This window comes from Coregonus lavaretus, assembly GCF_964263955.1.
Source record: "Coregonus lavaretus genome assembly, chromosome: 15".
Classification (NCBI taxonomy): Eukaryota; Metazoa; Chordata; class Actinopteri; order Salmoniformes; family Salmonidae; genus Coregonus; species Coregonus lavaretus.
The window spans coordinates 18096588-18118141 of record NC_140002.1 but is presented as its reverse complement, the minus strand read 5'-3'; the positions used below and the strand labels follow the sequence as shown (position 1 = coordinate 18118141).

General features: G+C 43.6%; 1 protein-coding gene across 1 annotated transcript in view; it reads left to right on the top strand.

Moving 5' to 3' along the window:
* The window catches only part of LOC311142057 (cell adhesion molecule 1-like), a gene marked incomplete at both ends in the record, with an annotated part of 471507 nt that overhangs the window by 323584 nt on the left and 126369 nt on the right, over positions 1 to 21554 (top strand). Inside the window, one exon of the mRNA XM_084177610.1 lies at positions 6304 to 6321. Within this exon, the coding sequence (XP_084033736.1) occupies positions 6304 to 6321 (18 nt within the window). The remainder of the gene's footprint in view (positions 1 to 6303; positions 6322 to 21554) is intronic.

The window sequence follows — 21554 nt, the reverse complement described above, 5'->3', positions numbered from 1 at the left end:
GCGGTCTGTAGGGCAGTAGGGAGACCGGGCAAAGGAATGAGACGACAGGACTTAGAAAACCGATCCACAACGACCAGGATCGTGGTGTTAACCTGTGACGGAGGAAGATCTGTAACAAAGTCCACCGATAGGTGTGACCACGGCCGCTGTGGAGCGGGGAGAGGTTGTAATTTACTTCTGGGCAGGTGTCTAGGTGCCTTGCACTGAGCGCACACCGAACAGGAAGAAACTTAAACCCTCACGTCCTGAGCTAAGGTGGGCCACCAGTACTTCCCACTAAGACAGCGCACTGTCCGACCAATGCCAGGATGGCCAGAAGAAGGTGACGTGTGAGCCCAATAAATCAAACGATCGCGAACCTCAGACGGAACGTACGCACGACCCACTGGACACTGGGGGGGAGTGGGCTCCGTGCGTAACGCCCGCTCGATGTCCGCGTCAACCTCCCATACCACCGGTGCCACCAGACAAGAAGCCGGAAGTATGGGAGTAGGCTCCCTGGTCCGATCCTCTGAGTCGTATAGCCGGGACAGAGCGTCTGCCTTAGCATTCTGGGAACCTGGTCTATACGATAGGGTGAACACAAAACGCGTGAAAAACATGGCCCACCTTGCCTGACGAGGATTCAGTCTCCTCGCTGCCCGCATATACTCCAGATTGCGGTGGTCAGTCAAAATGAGAAAAGGGTGTTTAGCCCCCTCAAGCCAATAACTCCACACCTTAAGAGCTTTCACAACAGCTAACAGCTCCCGATCCCCCACGTCGTAGTTTTGCTCCGCCGGGCTGAGCTTCTTCGAGAAGAAAGCACAGGGGCGGAGTTTGGGAGGCGTACCCGAGCGCTGAGACAGTACAGCTCCTATCCCCGCATCGGACGCGTCCACCTCGACTATGAATTGCAAGGAAGGATCCGGATGAGCCAGCACGGGAGCCGAACCGCCCTTTAGCAAAGAGGTTATGGGAGCTGCTACCTGGCCAAAGCCCCGGATAAATCTCCGGTAGTAGTTGGAAAAACCCAAAGTCGCTGCACCTCCTTTACCGTGGTAGGAGTCGGCCAATTACGCACGGCTGAAATGCGGTCACACTCCATCTCGACCCCTGACTCTGACAAGCGGTATCCTAAGAAGGAGACGGACTGTCTGAAGAACAGACATTTCTCTGCCTTAACGTACAGGTCATGCTCCAACAGTCTACCAAGCACCTTGCGCACCAGGGACACATGCTCGTCGCGTGTAGCGGAGTATATGAGAATATAATCTATATACACCACTACACCCTGTCCGTGCAGGTCCCTGAAAATCTCATCGACAAAGGATTGAAAGACTGAGGGAGCATTCATCAACCCGTACGGCATGACGAGGTACTCATAGTGACCAGAGGTGGTACTAAATGCCGTCTTCCACTCGTCCCCCTCCCGGATACGGATCAGATTGTACGCGCTCCTGAGGTCCAATTTTGTGAAGAAGCGTGCCCCGTGCAATGACTCCATCATACTAGCAATGAGAGGAAGAGGATAGCTGTATTTTACGGTTATCTGATTTAGACCTCGATAGTCAATGCACGGGCGTAAACCTCCATCCTTTTTCTTCACAAAAAAGAAACTCGAGGAGGCAGGGGAAGTGGAGGGACGAATGTATCCCTGTCCCAGAGATTCGGTGACATATGTCTCCATAGCCACTGTCTCCTCCTGTGACAGAGGATACACGTGACTCCTGGGAAGTGCAGCACCCTCACTGAGATCTATCGCACAATCCCCTCGTCGATGGGGTGGTAATTGAGTCGCCTTCCTTTTACAGAAGGCGAGAGCCAAATCGGCATATTCTGAGGGAATGTGCATTGGGGAGACATGGTTTGGACTCTTCACCGTGGTTGCCCCTACGGAAACACCTACACACCTTCCCGAGCACTGAGGTGACCATCCCTTAAGAGCCCTCTGTTGCCACGAAATACTGGGGTCATGGGTGGCTAGTCAGGAAAGGCCCAGCACCAGGGGAAACGCAGGAGTATCAATAAGGAAGAGACTAATTCTCTCTTCATGACCCCCCTGTGTCTCCATCCGAAGTGGAGCTGTGACCTCCCTAACCATACCTGATCCTAATGGGCGACTATCTAGGGCACGTATGGGGAAGGGCACATCTAACGGCAATATAGGAATCCCTAATCTATGCGCAACCAATCTATCCATGAAATTCCCAGCTGCGCCGGAATCTACAAGCGCCCTATGCTGGGAATGTGGGGAGAACTCCGGGAAAATAACATTAATCATCATGTGAGCAACAGGGAGTTGGGTGCCTACTCACCTGGGATGATCCCCCAGAACCCTGCCTGCTGCCTCGATTCCATGAGGGTCTTCTCCTGCACCGGCCCGCAGTGTGTCCTCTGCGGCCACAGTTGGTGCAGGAGACCACCCCCTTGCTCGGTCTCTCCGCATCAGCACTTCCAAGCACCATAGGTGTGGACTCGGAAGTGCTGGGGGATGGACTGGACGGACCCTGATCTGGACGTCCGCGGGTAGCCAACAGGTTATCCAGCCGGATCGATAAATCTACCAGCTGGTCCAGGTTAAGATTAGTGTCCCTGCAGGCCAGCTTCCGACGAACGTCCTCCCGTAGACTGCATCGGTAGCAGGGACGGCCTGTTCAATAGGGCGATATGGGCGACGCACTGCCAAACGGGAAAAGGAAGGGATTTTTTTTCTAATCAATTATATCACGGCAACAGTAGTTATCAGTGTTGTAATCTATACGTCTGATCTGCCACAGTGCCACACTGCCACTAAATGTCGAATCAGGCTAAAGTCGTGCTTCAAATGGCTCCACCCCCTTTTGGGGCGATTTCAGTCAGATTGAAAATCGCCCAGAACTTCTGTCATAGACTCCCATGTAAAATCTATTTTTTTCAAATTTCAGAGCCTTCAATACAATCTCAATGGGTGTCTGTGGGCTTGCACTTACGCGCTTTCGTCACATGAACGTAACTAAGAAAAGAGAGGGTAGCAGCGTCAATCAATTCACTACTACTATCAACATGGCTAGGCTTCAGTGCAACTCGGTTGTGTCTTTGAAAGAATTTCCTTTTTGTCGGCGAACAAATGAAGATAAATTGGCAACGAAACAATTAGGACCTCCCAGATCAAATTTAATAATTCAACAGGTTTCTACTAAAGGCGGAAAGTCCTACACCCGAGGATTTTCCAAAAATTGGTACGAACGAAAAAAGACATTGCCACTCACTCAACTGGATGACGAGGGATACAGGCTAGCTGTCCGCCGCCACAACGATGAGGTTAGTGTTGATAATCACAAGTTTACTGGATGTGGATATGGTGTAATAAAGGCAGTTTATTCAGAGGTAAATATATCTGGAATCGCGTTCACGGACCCGTTCGTCAAACTCTTAAAAATGAACTTGGGCTGGGAATTGCCAGGAACCTCACGATAAGATATATGCATCAGCATTGCGAGTCTCATGATTCTATACGTATTGCGATTCGATACTGTGATTTTATTGCGCACCATATGTCTGTTGCAGAGGGATCAGAAAGCCATGAGAACGAGTTTTGATCAGTCATGGAAATAAAAGTGCTGAAAACAAATTGGCTCCCAATGTGAAAAGATTGAGAACAAGCTATGAAGGAACAATAATGGTGTTTTGGTGCAGGTACAGCCAACTAGCGCTAAAATATTGCGATATTGTCAATACAGTATATCGTAAAGTATCACTATGTAACTCGATTTCTTTCACCCCAATCCCTCAAATTAACGGTAAATAACTGAATTGTTTGCCCCACATTTAGCTAAGATGATTAGCTAGCCAGCTAAAATGTTTTAGTTAGTTAGCAGTCGCATCTACAATAGTTTACTGTCAATAACATGTCTCCAAAAATGACGTGGTGTCTCCAATTGTGTTGACATTTTACAATTGCAATGCGCATCCATGAGTATCCACTTTCTGTAGCTCAGCTGGTAGAGCATGGTGCTTGTAACGCCAAGGTAGTGGGTTCGATCCCCGGGACCACCCATACACAAAAATGTATGCACGCATGACTGTAAGTCGCTTTGGATAAAAGCGTCTGCTAAATGGCATATTATTATTATTATTATTATTATTATTATTATTATTATTATTATTATTATTATTATTATCTGAAGAGAGCCCCGAAACATTGTGTGCAGACATTTTATGCAATAAATGAAGTAGGTTCAATCTAGTAGTTCTGATCTTCTGATTGGTCCTGATGAGTTGGGCGAGGTCCCCTGCAGGCTACTGTCACTGTTGCATTGGCTCTGAGTCGGGTTCTCTGTCTTCAAATGTTCAGCCTAAGAGAGGGGATTTTTGTGTGTGTGTGTGTGTGTGTGTGTGTGTTTAACAGTGATGATGTGTGTGTGTGTGTTTAACAGTGATGATGTGTGTTTGTGTGTGTGTGTGTCCTCAGAGCAAGAACTCGTGAGTTGGAAGAACTGAGAGGCCTATGGCGTGGGTGTTGTCCTTGGCCACCTGCTGACAAGGCTGACAAGATAGGACCCTTTTGTCCATTGTTATTGGATAGGAACAGAACTTATAACCAGCTCCTGACCTAAATAGATCTTAGCACAACATTTTACTCAACATATCATATTCCATATTCACTATAACAAATATATTTACTACGACATTAGCAAGAACCGCCACATCCTCAGCCGGCTAATCCAGTGTGTGAAGTTTTGCGGAGTGTTTGAGTTAGCTTTGCGAGGCAAAGATGAAACTGAGGGCTCCACCAACCCTGGTAAGCCAACACTTTTGAGATCAGTCAATAAATGCTTCTGGTATTGACTTATATGCTGCCCCTGTCTTCATGTTGTTGCTGGACATATCTTTTTTTAAATGTGTGTAGGTCACCTAAATCATCAGAAAAATTGCCCCTCCTGAGAATTTTTTCAGGAGCCGCCACTGATCGGTAGTGATAAATCAGGGCCCTCTCGTTCCATCCCGCGCTGGCTGCCAGTGTCCTGAAATCCAGGGCGTATTCCTGTGCGCTCCTCCTTCCCTGGCTGAGGTGAAACAGACGCTCCCCCGCCGCTCTCCCCTCAGGCGGATGATCGAATACTGCCCGGAAACGGCGGGTAAAATCCTCATAACGAACGGACTCAGCGTCTATTCCACCCCACTCTGCGTTGGCCCATTCCAGGGCTCTGCCCGACAGACAGGAGATGAGGGCGGACACGCTCTCGTATCCCGAGGGAGCCAGGTGGATGGTGGCCAGGTAAAGCAGGAAACCCTTACACCCGGCAGCTGTCCCATCGTATTCCCTCGGGAGCGAGAGCCGAATACCACTGGACCCAGGGTTTGAGGATCTTGATGGAAGAGAAATCGGCGAAGGAGGAGGTGTAGAAAACCCAAATCTCTCCCATCGATCCATGGTGTGGATCACTTGATCCAGAGCCAAACCTAGTCTCTGCAGCATGGTCGCGTGCTGGTGGATGCGTTCCTCCACCGAAGCGCTGGGATCGGGCGTGCATGCTGACTCCATAACGGGTGCGTGATTCTGTCAGCGTCTGGGTGCAGTGGGGAAACGGAATCAGGCGCAGGACACAGAACTGAGAATAAATGGCTTTACTCGACTCCAAGTAAATATTAGCAAACCCTCCACGCAGGGAAGAGCAAAAACAACAGCTCAACAGACGACGTAACAAAGAACAATCATGCACACACTCAGGAGGGAAAACAGAGGTAATATAGGGAAACTAATAAGCCTAATGAATAACAGGTGTGAACAATAAAGACAGAACTAGTGAGATACAGAAACATCGATCGGTGGCAGCTAGTACTCCGGTGACAACGACCGCCGAAGCCTGCCCGAACGAGGAAGAGGGGCAGCCTCGGCCGTATCCGTGACATGTGCTTGCTATTTAGACCAATTCTGAGATGTTCAATATTAAGATATGTTTATTATGCTATGATTATGTCACTTGCTATGTTGGTATTGAATATGACTTATAACTGAACAGTCATCCTTTACTGGTGACTTGAAAATGCCTGGTGTGCTATTGAATCTATGAAACCATTCACTCTTTTCCCTGAGAAGAAATCGAGCACCCTAGAAATCCTCTCTCCCTGCCTTCTTAAAAGCAAATCTAAGTTTATTAGTCGCGTACACAGATAAGGAGATGTTAAAGCAGGTGCAGCGAAATGCTAGCTTCATGCTATGCTGGTGAGATAGCTCTCCTCTGCACTGGTGACTGTTGGAGGCTGTTAATCTGTGGTGAATGGAGCTAATCGCTAATACTAACGCTTCTCTTTTCTTCTCCCTCCCTTCCCCTTACACAGGAGCTGCTCAGTACCCAGGTAAACTCCCTACCTCCTTCTCTCTTCTCATTTACTTCTCTTTCTCTCACTTGTCAAGTACCCTTCTCTTCTCTCTTCGTTTTTACTGAATGGTCGCCTCTCAGGGTCTCTGTTTGTGTGCTGCATATTAACTAACACTGGTATCGCCATATCAATTCTTTTCTCAGGCTTTCTTTTTCTCTCTTTCTTTCTGCTCTGCTTTTGTACGTCTACCGCCACCGCTACATAGCTGCTGATGGACTATCTGTTGCTTCTGTCCCTGCTTTTGTTTCTTCTTCACTTATTTTCTTCCTCATCCCTCTCTTGTTCTGGATACCTTTTGCTCGCTATAGCTGGTCTAGGGTCCGTTTTGTTGAGTACTGCATAATGGATGATGGAAAACATCAGGGCAGGGAGAGCTGATCTGAAACCAGATTATATGAGCAGAAGGTAGCCAGACTCTAGAGCTTCAGCTTGTCACATTCTCTTTTTCTTCTCAGTGTTGTTTTGTGTTAGTGTTTTAGATGTTGATGGTCTGTGGTATGTGAAATTGTTTCCATTGTCGATTAAATTAATAATTTTTGTGAATGAATTATGATATTGGAAGGACTTTTTTGATGAACCAGTTAAAAAGCTTATCACCTCACATGCCACACTATAATCTATCGCAAGTTATTCATAGTGGAGTTATTTTGATACTCCTTAGCAAAACCTCAGAGCTTATTTTAAGAATGCCACTTCATTCATACTTATACACTGTGAAATGGATGGCATGTCTGGACATGCCGGATTTTAAAATAACACCATTCTCTAATTTGCCTGCTAACAAGGGCTGTTTTAATCAAAGCCGTCACCAATTATCACCTGAATTGGCCACTCAAACACTGAAGTTTGTGTTGCTCAATGGCACCATGGCAAACTGGGTTGAATTCATGGGTTGGAACTAAAATAAGTGAGAAGCTACAAAGTAAGGTGTCTTTTTTGTCTTAACCTTTGATTGTCTTTCATACAGTCCGCCACAATTAAATAGCACTTTAGCAGATAGCATACAGTTACTACTCTCTCACAAACTATAGCACAACTCCAGTCATGGAGTGTGCACATCTTTATTCCATCCCAGCTCATCTAATCATGGTCTAAATTGAACACTTAGTTAATTCACTGAATCAGGTGTGTTGGTGCTGGGGTGGAACCAAAGCCTGCACACTCTGTGGCTCTTGAGGACCAGAATTGTCCAACACCTTCACAGCCTCATATCCGAACCCCACCGTTAGCTTTTAGCACGTTAGTCAGACTTACTGTAGACAGAGGTTGAGGACAGTCAGACGTTGAAACTAGACTTCTACCATGGGCAAAGAAACCCAAAAGAGGTGATGATATTAATTAACAATCATTTTGATCCGAATGTACAAATTGTTCAAAGAGATCCGCAAGGTAGATGGATTATTTTAAATATGTTATTGGAACATAAACAGATTTGGCTCATTAATCTATACGGTCCAAATAATGATGATCTACGCTTCTTTGAAAATACACTACCAGTCTTCAAGTGCTGTCGCAAACACCATCAAGCGCTATGATGGACCGCCACAGGAATGGAAGACCCAGAGTTACCTCTGCTGCAGAGGGTAAGTTTATTAGAGTTAACTGCACCTAAGAAATTGCAGCCCAAATAAATAAGTTCAAGTCACAGACACATCTCAACATCAACTGTTCAGAGGGTCTGTGAGAATCAGGCCTTCATGGTCAAATTGCTGCAGAGAAACCACTACTAAAGGACACCAATAAGAAGAAGAGACCTGCTTAGGCGAAGAAACACGAGCAATGGACATTAGACCGGTGGAAATGTGTCCTTTGGTCTGGAGTCCAAATTTGAGATTTTTGGTTCCAACCGCCGCTTCATTGTGAGATGCGGTGCGGGTGAACAGATGATCTCCGCATGTGTAGTTCCCACCGTAAACCATGGAGGAGGAGGTGTTGTGGTGTGGGGGTGCTTTGCTGGTGACACTGTCTGTGATTTATTTAGAATTCAAGGCACACTTAACCAGCATGGCTACCACAGCATTCTGCAGCAATACGCCATCCCATCTGGTTTGGGCTTAGTGGGACTATCATTTGTTTTTCAACAGGACAATGACCCAACACACCTCCAGGCTGTATAAGGGCTATATTACTAAGAAGGAGAGTGATGGAGTGCTGCATCAGATGACCTGGCCTCCACAATCTCCCGACCTCAACCCAATTGAGATGGTTTGGGATGAGTCGGACGGCAGCATGAAGGAAAAGCAGCCAACAAGTGCTCAGCATATGTGGGAACTCCTTCAAGACTGTTGGAAAAGCATTCCAGGTGAAGCTGGTTGAGAGAATGCCAAGATTGTGCAAAGCTGTCATCAAGGCAAAGGGTGGTTATTTGAAGAATCTCAAATATAAAATATATTTTGATTTGTTTAACACTTTTTTGGTTACTACATGATTCCATATGTGTTATTTCATAGTTTTGATGTATTCACTATTATTCTACAAAGTAGAAAATAGTACAAATTAAGAAAAACCCTTGAATGAGTAGGTGTGTCCTAACTTTTGACTGGTACATTTACGTCATTTAGCAGAGCGACTTACAGTTAGTGGCGTTTGCAGCGACATACATTATTTTTTATATTTTTCATACTGGCCCCCCCGTGGGAAACGAACCCACAACCCTGTCGTTGCAAACGCCATGCTCTACCATCCCTGCTGGCCATTCCCTCCCCTACCCTGGACGACGCTGGGCCAATTGTGCGCCGCCCCATGGGTTTCCCGGTCGCAGCCGGCTACGCCAGAGCCTGGATTCGAACCAGGATCTCTAGTGGCACAGCTAGCACTGCCTTAGACCACTGCGCCACTCGGGAGAGTGGTACTGTATATATAATAATTGATCAAGCAATACAAGACTCTATTATTATGCTGGGAGATTATAATACGGTTATAAATACCACAATGGAAATCACACTACATTTTACATTTTAGTCATTTAGCAGACGCTCTTATCCAGAGCAACTTACAGTTAGTGAGTGCATACATTTTTCATACTGGCCCCCCGTGGGAAACGAACCCACAACCCTGGCGTTGCAAGCGCCATGCTCTACCAACTGAGCTACAGGATGCCTGAACACTACAAACCCTTATGCACTTAAGGAAATCACAAATATCATGGATATAATGGAACTAGTGGATATATGGAGGCTTAATGATCCTGAACTAGTGAGATGTACATGGTGGAAGCTCAATCAAACTAGTCGTCTTGACTACTTTCTTATGTCATTCTCGCTGGTCTGACCATCAAATAATTGGCATATACATTACTCTTACAGAATTTCCACGTGGGTAAGGATATTGGAAATGTAATCTAAGCCTATTGGATGACAACTTGTTTTTAACCAGGACAGAAGAATTTATAACTAACTTTTTCTATAACATAGGTACAGCAGATCCCCTTATTGTATGGGATACTTTTAAATGTGCCTTTAGAGGCCATGCAATTCAATACTCATATTTAAAACAAAAGCAATGAAAGTCAAAATAATCCATATTAAGAAAGGATATAGAGAGAGAGACTAACAATACATATGGATATCAATAAAAACAGTACCAGAGGCACAGAATATGTTAGAGGAAAAACAAAAAGAAATGGAGGAACTTATTCAAGAAAGATCAAGTGTAATATGTATATATATATATATATATATAATATATATATATACATACAGTGGGGGGAAAAAGTATTTAGTCAGCCACCAATTGTGCAAGTTCTCCCACTTAAAAAGATGAGAGGCCTGTAATTTTCTTCATAGGTACACGTCAACTATGACAGACAAATTGAGAATTTATTTTCCAGAAAATCACATTGTAGGATTTTTTATACATTTATTTGCAAATTATGGTGGAAAATAAGTATTTGGTCACCTACAAACAAGCAAGATTTCTGGCTCTCACAGACATGTAACTTCTTCTTTAAGAGGCTCCTCTGTCCTCCACTCGTTACCTGTATTAATGGCACCAGTTTGAACTTGTTATCAGTATAAAAGACACCTGTCCACAACCTCAAACAGTCACACTCCAAACTCCACTATGGCCAAGACCAAAGAGCTGTCAAAGGACACCAGAAACAAAATTGTAGACCTGCACCAGGCTGGGAAGACTGAATCTGCAATAGGTAAGCAGCTTGGTTTGAAGAAATCAACTGTGGGAGCAATTATTAGGAAATGGAAGACATACAAGACCACTGATAATCTCCCTCGATCTGGGGCTCCACGCAAGATCACACCCCGTGGGGTCAAAATCATCACAAGAACGGTGAGCAAAAATCCCAGAACCACACGGGGGGACCTAGTGAATGACCTGCAGAGAGCTGGGACCAAAGTAACAAAGCCTACCATCAGTAACACACTACGCCGCCAGGGACTCAAATCCTGCAGTGCCAGACGTGTCCCCCTGCTTAAGCCAGTACATGTCCAGGCCCGTCTGAAGTTTGCTAGAGTGCATTTGGCTGATCCAGAAGAGGATTGGGAGAATGTCATATGGTCAGATGAAACCAAAATATAACTTTTTGGTAAAAACTCAACTCGTCGTGTTTGGAGGACAAAGAATGCTGAGTTGCATCCAAAGAACACCATACCTACTGTGAAGCATGGGGGTGGAAACATCATGCTTTGGGGCTGTTTTTCTGCAAAGGGACCAGGACGACTGATCCGTGTAAAGGAAACAATGAATGGGGCCATGTATCGTGAGATTTTGAGTGAAAACCTCCTTCCATCAGCAAGGTCATTGAAGATTAAACGTGGCTGGGTCTTTCAGCATGACAATGATCCCAAACACACCGCCCGGGCAACGAAGGAGTGGCTTCGTAAGAAGCATGGAGGAATGGGCCAAAATACCAGCAACAGTGTGTGAAAACCTTTTGAAGACTTACAGAAAATGTTTGACCTGTGTCATTGCCAACAAAGGGTATATAACAAAGTATTGAGAAACTTTTGTTATTGACCAAATACTTATTTTTCACCATAACTTGCAAATAAATTCATAAAAAAATCCTACAATGTGATTTTCTGCAATTTTTTTTCTCATTTTGTCTGTCATAGTTGACGTGTACCTATGATGAAAATTACAGGCCTCTCTCATCTTTTTAAGTGGGAGAACTTGCACAATTGGTGGCTGACTAAATACTTTTTTCCCCCACTGTATATTACGTATTGGATCACAAAAAAATACAACTTTTACATTACTGTGTAGTTTACCAATAAAATGGTCTGACGATGAAGTGGACATACTCGGTTTTCATATCATGAAAGAAAGAAATTATCTCATTACAATACATTTTAATAGAAAGTCAGCAAAAATAGATAAGATCTTGCTACTATGGAAAGGAAAATACCTGTCTATTTGTGGAAAAATCACCCTGATTAACTCTTTAGTCATATCCCAGTTTACTTATTTGCTTATGGCCTTGTCTACAGCTAGTGACTTGTTTTTTAAATTATATGAGCAAAAAATATTCCATTTTATTTGGAACGACAAGCGAGACAAAATTAAACGGGCCTATTTATATAAGGAATATGAATTTTGAGTGCAGAAATTATTTAATAATAAAGTATTAGACCTCTCACTAAAGGCTTAAGTCATTCAAAAGTTATACTTAAATCCGAACTGGCTCTCTAGCAGATTAGTAAGAATGTTTCACCCCATGTTCAAGAATAGCCTTTTTCCCTTTATTCAGATTACAACCTCTCACTTTTGGTTATTTGAAATGAAATCATCTTCAAAATATCGCTATTTTTAAAACAAGCCATAGAAAGTTGGTTGCAATTTCAGTTTAATCCACCAGAAAAGACAGAACAAATATTACAACAAATATTATGGTTAAACTCAAATATACTAATTGATTGAAAAAAACAATATTTTTGCAAATAATGTTTAAAAAATGTATAAACTTTTAAAATTATATCATAAATAGGACTGGTGGAGTTATGTCACACAAGCAGCTAACAAAAGTATATGAAAATGTCTGCTCTACTCAAAATTACAACCAAATAATTGCAGCATTAACGCAAAAATGGAAGAGGCAAGTGGAAGGGGGAGAAAGTAAGGAACTTTTCTGCCGGCCCTGCATTAAAGACCAAAAAAGTATACCAGTTTCATTTAAGGACCAAAAAATTGACAGCTGTGCCATATAGATTGCAAAATAGTTGGGAAGAGATTTTCGATGTACCGATTCCATGGCACATGGTTTATGAACTGATACACTAAACGCTGGATTCAAAATGTAGAGTTTTTTAATTTAAATTATTATACAAAATTCTTGCAACCAATAGAATGTTATATACAGTGCTTTGCAAAAGTATACATCCCCCTTGACGTTTTTCCTATTTTATTGCATTACAACCTGTAATTTAAATTGATTTTTATTTGGATTTCATGTAATGGACATACACAAATAGTCCAAATTGGTGAAGTGAAATGCAAAAAATTACTTGTTTCAAAAAAATTCTAAAAAATAAATAACGGAAAAGTGGTGCGTGCATATGTATTCACCCCCTTTGCTATGAAGCCCTTAAATAAGATCTGGTGCAACCAATTACCTTCAGAAGACACATAATTAGTTAAATAAAGTCCAACTGTGTGCAATCTAAGTGTCACATGATCTGTCACATGATCTCAGTATATATAAACCTGTTCTGAAAAGCCCCAGAGTCTGCAACACCACTAAGCAAGGGGCATCACCAAGCAAGCGGCACCATGAAGACCAAGGAGCTCTCCAAACAGGTCAGGGACAAAGTTGTGGAGAAGTACAGATCAGGGTTGGGTTATAAAAAAATATCAGAAACTTTGAACATCCCACGGAGCACCATTAAATCCATTATTAAAAAATTGAAAGAATATGGCACCGCAACAAACCTGCCAAGAGAGGGTAGCCCACCAAAATTCATGGACCAGGCAAGGAAGGCATTAATCAGAGAGGCAACAAAGAGACCAAAGATAACCCTGAAGGAGCTGCAAAGCTCCACAGCAGAGATTGGAGTATCTGTCCATAGGACCACTTCAAGCCATACACTCCACAGAGCTGGGCTTTACGGAAGAGTGGCCAGAAAAAAAGCCATTGCTTAAAGAAAGATTTAAGCAAACACGTTTGGTGTTCGCCAAAAGGCATGTGGAAGAATCTACTCTGGTCAGATGAGACAAAAATTAAGCTTTTTGGCCATCAAGGAAAACGCTATGTCTGGCGCAAACCCAACACCTCTCATCACCCCGAGAACACCACCATGTTTTTCATCGGCAGGGACTGGGAAACTGGTCAGAATTGAAGGAATGATGGATGGCGCTAAATACAGGGAAATTCTTGAGGGAAACCTGTTTCAGTCTTCCAGAGATTTGAGACTGGGACGGAGGTTCACCTTCCAGCAGGACAATGACCCTAAGCATACTGCTAAAGCAACACTTGAATGTTTTAAGGGGAAACATTGAAATGTCTTGGAATGGCTTAGTCAAAGCCCAGACCTCAATCCAATTGAGAATCTGGGGTATGACTTAAAGATTGCTGTACACCAGCGGAACCCATCCAACAAGTATTGACTTTGGGAGGGTGAATAGTTATGCACGCTCAAGTTTTCTGTTTTTTTTGTCTTATTTCTTGTTTGTTTCACAATAAAAAATGTTTTGCATCTTCAAAGTGGTAGGCATGTTGTGTAAATCAAATGATACAAACCTCAAAAAAATCCATTTTAATTCCAGGTTTTAAGGCAACAAAATAGGAAAAATGCCAAGGGGGTGAATACTTTCGCAAGCCACTGTATATGGGGGATACAACCATCCCAGCTCTGCAGATTTTGCTGCGAAGAGACAGAATCATTAGATAATTTGTTTTGGTACTGTCCATATGTAGCTTGTTTTTGGTCGCAGGTTCAGGAATGCCTAAAGAATTGCATCATTTACCTGGAGCTAACTCTGCAAATAGCACTGCTGGGTGATTTAAAAAGTCATAGTCAATCGATTAATAATGTAATAATACTCTTAGCAAATATGTTTATCTTTTATTTACAATATGTAGAATCTATTGGAATAGAAAGGTTCAGAACTTTTGTGAAACATCACAGCACAGCTGAAAAATATATGGCGAATATAAATCAAAACTGGATGGTGTTCAGAGATAGATTGGAGGGGTTGAGTGAAGCTGAATGATGGGACTAAAAACAAACAAAAGATAACTATTGGAAACTATACTGTGTCTGTAAAATGTATATTGTATGTATAATTTAGCAGTAGAAGCTTAAGAGTTGTTGTTCATTAGTACTCAAATTAGGGGAGGGATTGTAGGGTTAGGGGAAAATAATAAAGGAAAATATATATATTTTTTATTAATATATATTAACAAAAAAATATATGGGGGATTGGAAATGATGCAGACAATTACATTGATGGAAGCCACAATCTAGGATACTTGAGGAAAGGTTTGAAACACTGCACAAAGGCATCTAGCATATAAAATTAGCTGGAGCTTTAAAAACAACAAGGCCTCCTAAATATGACTTGTTGAACAGTGTCTGCCTCCTCGGCTGACCTCAAGGACAAGCCTGTGCACCCCTCCCCCCCTCCCCCAGTGACATGCACTGATGTCATTAAACTGTGTTTGTGTGAGTTATAGGGCGCTGATCGATAGAGGGAGACGTGAGAGGAGGTTGGCAGTTAATCTGCAGGCCGTAGTACGGGGATTCTTATCCCTGTGTGTTCAGATGGGTCCTTCAGATCACACACACACAGTATGTTCACACAGACTACAACACAGAGCTCTGCCTGTTCAATCGCACACATGCTTTGTCTTTGCAATGATGATTGTAGTCAATGTTTACTTATGTTCCAGGTGCTTTATTCTAGATACCTCAGAAGCCTGTCACAGACCCCAATACATCCACTATATATTTATCTGAATTGATTGGTTTGCAGGCGTTGTAAAGCAGGGTTTCCCAACTCGGTCCCCATGTTGTAAAGCACACTGTTTGATGAGGATAATGATCATCTTCATGAAGAAATTAAAATAAAGTGGATTGTAAGTAAGCCTCACACATGGAGACACCAGTAGAGAACAAACATACCAGACTAGATAGTAGACTAGATAGTATTGAGCAGCGGGTTTCTGAATGCTTTGTTTTGTATTCATGTACAAGGTGGCTGTGGAGAGACAGCCAGGGGCTAGAGCCACATAGTACATACACATACACTTACGTGCGCACTCTCTCACACACACTAACACACACCACTAACCAAGAGGAGAAAAGGTGAGTGTGGAGGAGAAACAGTGAGTGTGGAGGAGAGGAGGGGGGAAGAGGGATGCTGATAGCCTGTGTTCTGCTGCAGTGCCCTCTACCTCCCCACCTCTCTTTTTCTCTCTAAGTCTGTATCTCCCTCTTGTTCTCTCTCACCATCTCTCGCTTTCTCCTCCTTCAGACTGTATGCAGGGTCTCAACCAGTTTTTGTTTATCTGGCTGGGAGTGGAGGAGACGAGCCCCCTCTATCCCTCCTTCTATCTCCCTCCTCCCTCTCTCTCCCTCCCTGCCTCTCTCTCCCTCCCTGCCTCCCTCCATCTCTCCTCCCTGAAAGAGATTTCCAAATGAGCGAGCATAATGGCAGGCCCTCTGGTTATTGCACCACTGCCTCTGACGCATTAATCACTGGGCTGCCACCCCCTCCCCTCCCACACATAGTACACACACACGCAAAGTAGTACAGATAGACACTCATGCTCTGCTGGTGCACATACACAAATACCTTCACACATAGTCACAGTAAATGCACACATAATCATGCATTAATCACATGCATGATCATCAACATAAATCACATGCATGCAAGCAGCCACACACACACACACTTAATGACACTAAAAGCACATACACCCACACACATCGTCCAATCGCTTTTCTGCTCCACTTCTCTCCATCCATCCATCCATGGACAGCTCCCACGTGACCTCCATTTTACTGGTCATTAGCACCACACTGGCCTCCCCTCCTTCTTTACTTCTCTTCTCCCTCTCTTTATTGGAATGCACTGCAAATGTCTCCCCACTGTCTCCTCTCCGAGTGGAGAGGGGGATGATGATGAGGGAGGAAGGGAGGAAATAATAGCACCGAATAGCCTTTGAGGGATTTTCTCTGTTTTTTTTCTCCTCCAAAGAATGGAGGCGGAGGAGGTCTGTTTATAAACACTGTCTCCTAATCTGCATAAAAACGCCATGCTATTGTAGCTAATTAGCCACTACAAAAGTTTCTTCAAACTTTTCCTCAGGGCGAGTAATCACAACTTAAACTTTAGGCCCTTTTTGTATTTGGAATATGCTTTATGATTCTGGGTGGCATCGGTTCACTATTAACATAATAGTAGTACAGAACTGTTCGGAAATGTTTTATAATTTTTTTTACAGTTATTTGTATTCATATACCTCTGGAGACATTTAAAACAATTACCACTTAGTGAAATTACACGGGGAAGCATAGTAAAAGTCAAAGATGATGTGGAATCATTCCTGTAAAGTCGCTCTGTATAAGAGCGTCTGCTAAATGACTAAAATGTAAATGGAAATTCCCTTTGAATGAGGTAGCTATCTCAAATACTAAAACATCCTCAGTATTTAAGAAACCATGAACGTTTCTGAGGAAAATTAAACCACTTGACGTCGTTCAATGATTCAACATCATCCCTATCAAAGCTTTGATTTTATTACTGTGCGATAAAATATCTTTAAAACGTCCTTTTTACTCCCTTTAATAAGATTTGTCTAATCTTAAAAGCAGGCCATTTCTAAAAGGCTTAAATCATGCTTAATACATGTTATATTCTTAAGCAGCAGCAGGGTTATTTTAGCCTGGTCCCAGTATGCTGTAGAATCAACTATGGTTTGGCATGACAATGCCCATAGGAGTTGGCAAGACAGCCCAAACAGATTGGGACCAGGCTAGGGTTCTTTGCATTAAGGCAGTGTACTGTATGTGAATGATGCGTTTTTACAGACAATGATTGGTTGGTTAGGGATTTTGGCAGGTCTGCATCACTGTGCATTTCGGTTGAGAACAGGATCTCTCACTCACAGATGGAGTGTTTGTATTTGTATTCATTACGGATCCCCATTAGCGGCTGCCAAGGCAGCAAAATAACAATATAATATGTGTGTGTGTGTAGAGTGTGTGTGTTAGCATGTATTTACGAATGCTGTGTGTGTGCCTGTGTGTGTGTGTGTGTGTCTCTTCACAGTTCGCGCTGTTCCATAAAGTGTAGTTTTATCTGTTTTTTAAATGTGATTTTACTGCTTGACTGAGTTACATGATGTGGAATAGAGTTCCATGTAGTCATGGCTCTATGTAGTACTGTGCGTTTCCCGTAGTCTGTTCTGGACTTGGGGAATGTGAAGAAACCTCTGGTGGCATGTCTCATGGGGTATGCATGGGTGTCCGACAGACAGCTCGGTACATTCAGCTTGTCTACACCTCTTTAAAAAAACAAGCAGTGATGAAGTCAATCTCTCTTCCACTCTAAGCCAGGAGAGACTAACATGCATCTCATTAATGTTAGCTCTCCGTGTACTTTTAAGGACCAGCCGTGCTGCCCTGTTCTGAGCCAACTGTAATTTTCCCAAGTCCCTCCTTGTGGCACCTGACCACACTACTGAACAGTAGTCTAGGTGCGACAAAACTAGGGCCTGTATGACCTGCCTTGTTGATAGTGTTGTTAAGAAGGCAGAGCAGTGCTTAATTATGGACATACTTCTCCCCATGTTACATTTAAGTCATTTAGCAGACGCTCTTATCCAGAGCGACTTACAAATTGGTTCATTCAACTTAGGATAGCCAGTGGGACAACAACATCTTGATCACAGTAAGTACACTTCTTCAAACAAGCAGCTGTGAGCAAAGTCAGTGCAATCAGGGACAACTACATCTCGATCACAATAAGTACATTTCTTTAAACAAGTCAGTGCTAGCAGGTGAAATAAGTCAAGTGTTAGTTTATACAAAAGACAGTGGTAGTTAAGGGGGGGTAGAAGGATTACTATTATACTATTCCAGGTATTCCTTAAAGAGGTAGGGTTTCAAGTGTCTCCGGAAGGTGGTCAGTGACTCCGCTGTCCTGGCGTCGTGGGGGAGCTTGTTCCACCATTGGGGTGCCAGAGCAGCGAATAGCTTTGACTGGGCTGAGCGGGAACTGTGCTTCCGTAGAGGTAGGGGGGCTAGCAGGCCAGAGGTGGATGAACGTAGTGCCCTCGTTTGGGTGTAGAGTCTGATCAGAGTCTGAAGGTAAGGAGGTGCCGTTCCCCTCACAGCTCCGTAGGCAAGCACCATGGTTTTGTAGTAGATGCGAGCTTCAACTGGAAGCCAGTGGAGTGTGCGGAGGAGCGGGGTGACGTGAGAGAACTTGGGAAGGTTGAACACCAGACGGGCTGCAGCGTTCTGGATAAGTTGCAGGGGTTTAATGGCACAGGCAGGGAGCCCAGCCAACAGCGAGTTGCAGTAATCCAGACGGGAGATGACAAGTGCCTGGATTAGGACCTGTGCCGCTTTCTGTGTAAGGTAGGGTTGTACTCTGCGAATGTTGTAGAGCATGAACCTGCAGGATCGGGTCATATTGATACTGTTGTATCAATATGCTTTGACCATGACAGTTTACAATCATGGGTTTCTCCAAGCAGTTTAGTCACCTCAGCTCAATTTCCACATTATTCATTACGAGATGTAGTTGAGGTTTAGGGTTTAGTGAATGATTTGACCCAAATACAATGCTTTTGTTTTTGGAAATATTTAGGACTAACTTATTCCTTGCCACCCATTCTGAAACTAACTGCAACTCTTTATTAAGTGTTGCAGTTATTTCAGTTGCTGTAGCAACTGACGTGTATAGTGTTGAGTCATCCGCATACATAGACACACTGGCTTTACTCAAAGCCAGTGGCATGTCATTAGTAATAGCCTGCTGTGTGCTAGCCAGCTCAAGAGCCCCTTCCATACGCAAACCCACTGGTCAATGCTTAATGCTATTTTCACTGATTGAACCTGCTGAGCGTGTACTGGGGGGGGGCTGCCGGACCCTCTACGCTCCCCTCTACATATAGGACAGGGCCAGTGAGGGCCCAATGACCTTTCCAACCCAGCGGTGCACTGCAGCCTTCAGCCAGCTGTCTGTGACATGCTGCGCAGGTGGTCTTCTCCCAACTGCTGGTGCGCTCTCTCTCTAATGTCAGGGCGAACGCCGAAATGTACCACACACACTGGCGAATACACACTCGGGTCTCTCTCTCTCATACACACACACATACTCAAATGTGTGCTCCAACACAAGTGCAGTAGAGCTTACACACACAGGCACACACACACAGTGTAGGCTAGTGCTGCTGAAAGTACAGAGCAGCCTCATCTGACAAGTTTAATCTTGGCCAGAATGATCAATGCTCTGTGCTAGCGCTTTTGAATTCCACTAATTAAATACAAAGATAATGTCACAGATCTGTTTGAACAAGTTATGCAAATGCAACGAAAGTCTTTGGCTGCATGACAGCAAGCCTTGTTGATGACGCATGCACAGAAAGCAAATGCACATCAAAGTGGGCCTACAGCAAAGCTAAAGTATGTTGCACATGCTAGTTCGGTCCTCTGTTTACAAGATGGCATTTGCTTATAATTAATTTGATTCATGTAAGGAATTAATTTATTTCATTGTTCAATCAATTCATTGAAGCATAGATACAATAGTCATCCTCCAACTAATATACACATGTCCCTATTCCCATTATGGTTCTATTAGACCAGGGTTTCCCATACTTGGTCCTACTTTCTGGTCAGCTGCATGCAGGGTTGAGTTGAAAGCCTTTTCTCCAACTCACACTTGATGAGTGCTGCTGTTTAGCTAGGTTTTTGCTAAAGGTTCATCCAATATGCACACACATCTCTCCCATTGAATTTGACAAAGTGGCTCCCCTTTGTGGCTCAGACACATGCACATCTATACATGTACAGTGCATTTGGAAAGTATTCAGACCCCTTTACTTTTTCTTCATTTTGTTACAGCTTTATTCTAAAATCAATTAAACATTTAAAAAATCCCTCAGCAATCTACACACAGTACTCCATAATGACAAAGCGAAAACATGTTGAGAAATTTTTGCAAATCTATACAAAATAAAAAACAGAAATACCTTATTTACAAAAGTATTCAGACCCTTTGCTATGAGACTCGAAATTGAGCTCAGGTGCATCCTGTTTCCATTGATCATCCTTGAGATCCTTGATTGGAGTCCACCTGTGGTAAATTCAAGTGATTGGACATGATTTGGAAAGGCACACACCTGTCTATATAAGGTCCCGCAGTTGACAGTGCATGTCAGAGCAAAATCCAAGTCATGAGGTCGAAGGAATTGTCCGTAGAGCTCCGAGACAGGATTATATCGAGGCACAGATCTGGGTAAGGGTAACAAAAAATGTCTGCAGCATTGAAGGTCCCCAAGAACACAGTGGCCTCCATCTGTACACCTGTACATTGACTCGTTACCGGTACTCCCTGTATATAGCCTTGTTATTTTATTGTTGCTCTTTTATTTTTTACTTTAGTTTATTTAGTAAACATTTTTATTAACTCTTATTTTTCTTAAAACTGCATTGTTGGTTAAGGGCTTGTAAGTAAGCATTTCACGGTAAGGTCTACACCTGTTGTATTCGGCGCATGTGACAAATACAATTTGATTTGATTTGATCATTCTTAAATGGAAGAAGTTTGGAACCACCAAGACTCTTTCTAGAGCTGGCTACCCGGCCAAACTGAGCAATTGGGGGAGAAGGGCCTTGGTCAGGGAGGTGACCAAGAACCCGTTGGTCACTCTGACAGAGCTCTAGAGTTCCTCTGTGGAGATGGGAGAGCTTTCCAGAAGGACAATCATCTCTGCAGCACTCCACCAATCAGACCTTTATTGTAGAGTGGCCAGACGGAAGCCACTCCTCAGTAAAAGGCACATGACAGCCCACTTGGAAACAAGATTCTCTCGTCTGATGAAACCAAGATTGAACTCTTTGGCCTGAATGCCAAGCGTCACGTCTGGAGGAAACCTGGCACCATCCCTACGGTGAAGCATGATGGTGGCAGCATCATGCTGTTGGGATGTTTTTCATCGGCAGGAACTGGGAGACTATTCAGGATCGAGGCAAAGATGAACGGAGCAAAGTACAGAGAGATCCTTGATGAAAACC